Raw genomic sequence first — 5,590 nt, forward strand, 5'->3', positions numbered from 1 at the left:
TTGATGAGTGTCACACATTGAAAGATAAAATTCAGACATTGATCGACACTAAGGTCATACAAGCAAAGAAAGTTGCACCAAATGTTCATAACAATCCTCTCCCACATCATAGAGGTGAGGGAGTGAATGTGATATAGACAGATGAAGAATAGGACTCAGAATGGTCAATTAGTGAGGGAGATGCTCTTAAAATATCTCTAGTCACCCTCACACCGTTTGTGGTCCAAACCCAGGTGCCATTTGAAGTTGAGGTATCTACACCTTTCACTGTGATGGTAGCTCCCACACCATCCTACCAGTATGATGCCATCCCATGGGACTATGTTGCGGAAGCAAGGAGAAAATGAAAAGAAAAAATAGAGTAAATAGGGGCAGCACAAGGTATGGCTAGAACTGGCCGAGTTTACACCCCTGAGAACCTGGGAGGAGCAAGCAAGGAAGCCGCATCTAAGCTGCCTTTTGTTGAGACTAGCAATAATGATCTTTGGAGGAAGGTTAAATCAAGAGAGTACTCTGTTGTTGACCACTTGAACAAAACTCCTGCTCAGATATCCATATTGTCACTGCTGCAAAAGTCAGACACACACATGAATGCTTTGGTAAAGGTGCTCAGTGAAGCTTATATACCTACCAAAATCACTAGTGGGGAGATGGCTAACATGGTCAGACAGGTATTGGAGTCACAGAATCACCTTTCATGTATACTAATTATCACTAGAAGGATTGAGTCATAACAGGGCACTACACATCACAGTGCGATTTGAGGATAAGTCTCAACATATGCCCACTGACTAATCTGAAGAGATTAGGTAAAGGCCTGAATGAGATACAGATGGGAAGCATGAGTGTGAAAGAATTTAATGGATCTCAGAGAGCTACCATTGTAGAGATCAACCTCGGTTTACAGATGGGCCCGACTTGGTTTGATGTTGAGTTTCAGGTGCTTGATATATCTGCTACTTACAACCTATTATTGGGACGACCATGGATACATGCTGATGGTGCAGTGGATTCAACCCTGCATTGGGATGTAAAGTTTTAGTGGAATCATCAGGAGGTAATCATTCATGGAGATGGAAGTAGCCCTATCTACACCAATCAAATTGTTCCAGTCATCGAAAATAGAAAGAATCTGGGTGGAGAAATATACCATCGCATTGAGCGAGTCAACGCAATTGAAAAGGGCCGATGGTGGAGAAACAAGATAGAAAGCATACGGCTATTTCCAAGGGATCACCAAAACCGTACAACCACAGCGTCATGGCACGAATTTTGGACTCTGATATGAATACACATGGTGGGAGTACCAGGATTTCTCACAACCATGGCGTGGTCCTTATTATCCACTGGAACAACCAGTACCACCTATGCACCAAACATTCCATCAAGCTGACATGATGTGGGGATCCGAGGAAGATAAAGTTTTAGCGGGCATGAGGAAGCTGTTTCTAGACGAAGAGGATATGGACTGCAGTGCAATAGTTTAGGAGGAGGAGGAGGAAGACCTTACTATTCAGACCATGGATAAAGGAGCTATTCTCAAGAACTGGACTGTTGCACCATACCGGGCCCGTCGAGTTCCTGCGTAGCATGGCAAATTAGCATGATTTATTTTAATTTTGAGCATTTGAGACATTTTTCATTATTTTATTTTGAAATAATTGCTCGAGTCATCGAGTCGTACTTGTTGACATTTAAAGATTTTATTTATGCATTACTACTTTTCGTATTTATTATTATTCTTTATATTTTCTTTTTCATCATTATTGTTACTTATCCCGTTGAACCTACGACTATGACATGTAATGAGACAACGCGACTCACAGATAGTGATTTAGAGGATATGGAAGATAATCTAATACCTAAGGAAATCATCAAAGAAGTAAAAAACGTTTAGAACAAGACAAAGTCTAATTTGGAGGAAACTGAGGCCCTTAACTTAGGAAATTCCGAAACGGTCAAGGAAACACGAATAAGCATTCATTTATCCCCATCAGAGAAGGAATAGTACATCAGATTCCTAAAAGAATATAAAGATATCTTTGCATGGTCCTACGACAATATGACTGGTTTGAGCCTAGCTGTACCTACCTTTTTTTTTAATCAATATCAGCAGTTCATCCAACGATAAACTTAATCCGAATTATAGAGCTACGACACAATCAAACCAGAACAAAAAAAATGTTAAATTAAATCGTACCAGTCTCTACTGGGGGTTATTACTCATTTTTGTACTTGCTTTTTTATTTTCCAATAATTTCTTCAATTAACAAAATCACAAGCTACCCACTAATCCCATGTGTCCACCGGTAAAGAAGAAGCTCAGAAAGTTCAAGCCGGATATGAGTTTGAAGATAAAAGAAGAGGTGACCAAGCAAATCAAAGCCAAGGTTCTCCGAGTGGTCGAATATCCGACTTGGTTGGCCAACATTATGCCAGTTCCAAAGAAAGATGGGAAAGTTAGAGTATGTGTTGACTATAGAGATCTGAATAGAGCAAGTCCCAAAGATGATTTCCCACTAACCAACATGCACATACTGATTGACAACTGTGCCAAGCATGAGCTACAATCCTTTGTGGATTGCTTCGCATGATACCATCAGATCTAGATGGATGAAGAGGATTCCGAAAAGACAACCTTGATTACACCATGAGGGATATATTCTTACAAAATGATGTCGTTTGGTCTGAAGAATGCTGGGGCCACCTACATGAAAGCCATGACAACCATCTTCCATGACATGATATACAAAGAAATAGAGGTGTACGCTGATGACGTTATCATCAAATCTAAAAGGAATTCAGATCATATAGCAGAATTGAAAAGGTTTTTCGACTGGCTTTGAAAATACAATTTGAAGTTGAATCGTGCAAAATGTGCCTTCAAAGTCCCTACGGGAAAATTGTTAGGATTTATCGTCAGTTGCCGAGGGATTGAGTTGGACCCATAAAAGGTTAAAGCTAACCAAGACCTACCACCTCCGAAGAATAAGAAAGATGTGATGAGATTTTTAGGGAGTCTCAATTACATCAGACGCTTCATAGCACAGTCAACTGTGATATGTGAGCCAATCTTCAGGATGCTGAAGAAAGATGTTGCAATAAGTTGGACTGAAGAATGCCAGAAAGCATTCGACAAAAGCAAGGAGTATTTATCTAAACCACCTATTCTGGTCCCACCAGAACCAAGAAGGTCCCTGCTGCTTTATTTGTTCATATTGGAGGGAAATTTTGGTTGTGTTTTGGGACAACATGATGAAACTGGAAGAAAGGAGCATGCAATATATTATCTGAGAAAGAAATTCATGCCTTACGAAGCCCGGTATTCTTTAATGGAACGCACTTGCTGTGCTTTGACGTGGATATCTCAGAAGTTGAGGCATTATTTCTATGCATACACTACATATCTCATATCAAGGATGGATCCGCTAAAGTACATCTTCCAGAAACCCATGCCTACGGGCAAGTTAGCAAAATGGAAAATATTATTTAGAAAATTCGACATCATCTGGCAAAAAAATCTCATAAACGGAGAATACAAACCATTGAAAATGTATTTTCCCGATGAGGAGGTGTCATTTGTAGGAGAATATATCACCAAGGCATATGATGGTTGGAGAATGTTCTTCTACGGATCAACAAACTTCAAAGGAGTGGGTATCAGGGCTGTCTTAGTATCAGAAACCGGCCAACACTATCCGATATCCGCAAAACTCAAGTTTCCATGCACCAATAATATGGCAGAATATGAGGCTTGCATTTTGGGGCTTAGATTGGCCATTGACATGAATGTTCAGGAGTTGATGGTAATCAGAGATTCAGATCTTTTGGTGCACCAGGTTCTAGGGGAATGGGCTATGAAGAACACCAAAATATTGCCATATTTTCACTGCGTACAAGAGCTAATCAAGAGGTTCACAAAGATATAATTCAAACATGTTCCTAGGATTCAGAATGAGTTTGCAGATGCGTTAGCTACTTTGTCTTCCATGATACAACAGCCGAACAAGAATTTCATCTATCCTTTCCCAATAGGGATTCAGAAACAACCCGCTTATTGTGCTCATATTGAAGAAGATATTGACGGAAATCCATGGTTCCACGACATCAAGAAATACCCGAAAAAGGGAGAATATCCAAATACTGCTACCCCTACTCAGAAGCGCATACTTCGAAGATTAGCCAACTATTTCTTTCAAAGCGGGGGAATTCTATATAGAAGGACTCCTGACCTGGGGTTACTACGGCGTGTCGATGCCTAGGAGGAATCCAGATTGCTCGAGGAAATATATGCCAGAACTTGCGTACCGCACATGAATGGTTTCATCTTAGCCATGAAGATACTAAGAGCAGGGTATTTCTGGATGACTATGGAAACAGACTGCATCAAGTATGTTCAGAAGTTTCACCAATGCCAAATACATGCTGACATGATACAAGTACCACCCAATGAACTCAATGCAACAAGTTCTCCCTGGCCTTTCTCCGCTTGGGGTATGGATATCATCGGCCCAATCGAGCCTGCTGCTTCAAATGGGCATAGGTTCATTTTGGTGTCCATAGACTACTTCACAAAATGGGTTGAAGTTGCGTCTTATAAAGTAGTAACTAAGAAGCTTGTAGCGGATTTTGTTCCGGACCGAATTGCATGTCGATTCGGAGTACCAGAGTCAATCATTACCGACAACGCTGTCAATTTAAACAGCGATTTGATAAAAGCCATGTGTGAAACATTCAAGATCAAGCATAGGAATTCCACAACATATAGGCCACAAATGAACAAAACCTTAGAAGCCGCCAACAAGAACATCAAGAATATATTGAGGAAAATGGTGGATAATAATAAATAATGGCACGAGAAGCTGCCAGTTGCTTTGCTTGGATATTGTACCACAGTTCGTACATCAACTGGGGAAACTCCCTACCTATTGGTTTATCGTACTGAAGTTGTTATTCCTGCCGAAGTAGAAGTCCCTTCTCTAAGAATTATACAAGAAGTTGAGGTCAGCGATGCAGAATGGATACGAATCTGCTATGAACAACTAGCTCTCATTTATGGGAAAATAATGAATGCAGTATGTCATGGTCAACTATACCAGAACAGAATGGCAAAAGCTTTCAAAACAAGGGTCAGGCCAAGGCAATTCAAACCGGGGCAATTGGTGCTAAAGCGAATCTTCCTGCATCAGGATGAAGCCAAGAGGAAGTTCTCACCCAACTGGAAAGGTCCCTATATGGTTCATCGAGTAATAACAGGAGGAGGACTTATACTTGCAAAAATGGACGGAGAGATTTAGCCGAAACCTATCAATTCAGACGCGGTCAAGAGATACTATGTTTAAGATTGTTTGCATTTTTCATTTGATGTAACTGAACTACACTTGACCTGATTCCCGTTTAAGAGGGGATACGTAGGCAGCCCTGTGTGTTCGGTCACATCCTAATAAAATCTTCATTTCCCCCATGATCAGAAGCTGGGGCAAGATTTCGAGTTTGTCCGCCTCTATCATGTATAGAACAACCAAGGAATGTGTTGCCGAAAGTATGCATTTAAACTGGGGCAGAAGTTTGAGGAGGACCCTCAAAATTC

The 5,590-nt window shown here is 40.7% G+C and overlaps 1 protein-coding gene across 1 annotated transcript; it reads left to right on the plus strand.

Annotated features, from left to right (window-relative positions):
* The first annotated feature begins 2,675 nt into the window (after window positions 1-2,675).
* LOC138908654 (uncharacterized) lies at window positions 2,676-4,262 on the plus strand. The gene is made up of 3 exons (XM_070199336.1): window positions 2,676-2,827; window positions 3,080-3,839; window positions 3,954-4,262. Exons 1-3 carry the CDS (start codon window positions 2,676-2,678, stop codon window positions 4,260-4,262), a joined length of 1,221 nt encoding a protein of 406 aa, XP_070055437.1.
* The last annotated feature ends 1,328 nt before the right edge of the window (window positions 4,263-5,590 follow it).

The sequence above is a fragment of the Nicotiana tomentosiformis genome, chromosome 1 (genome assembly GCF_000390325.3).
Source record: "Nicotiana tomentosiformis chromosome 1, ASM39032v3, whole genome shotgun sequence".
Classification (NCBI taxonomy): domain Eukaryota; kingdom Viridiplantae; phylum Streptophyta; class Magnoliopsida; order Solanales; family Solanaceae; genus Nicotiana; species Nicotiana tomentosiformis.

What these genes read in the sequence shown, in the direction of transcription:
- LOC138908654 (XM_070199336.1), top strand. Translation starts at nt 2,676, where the DNA reads ATGTCGTTTGGTCTGAAGAATGCTGGGGCCACCTACATGAAAGCCATG. An exon ending in CATATAGCAGAATTGAAAAG is followed by an intron (nt 2,828 to 3,079) that starts GTTTTTCGACTG and finishes GCCAATCTTCAG; the next exon opens with GATGCTGAAGAAAGATGTTG. An exon ending in CAGATCTTTTGGTGCACCAG is followed by an intron (nt 3,840 to 3,953) that starts GTTCTAGGGGAA and finishes CCTAGGATTCAG; the next exon opens with AATGAGTTTGCAGATGCGTT.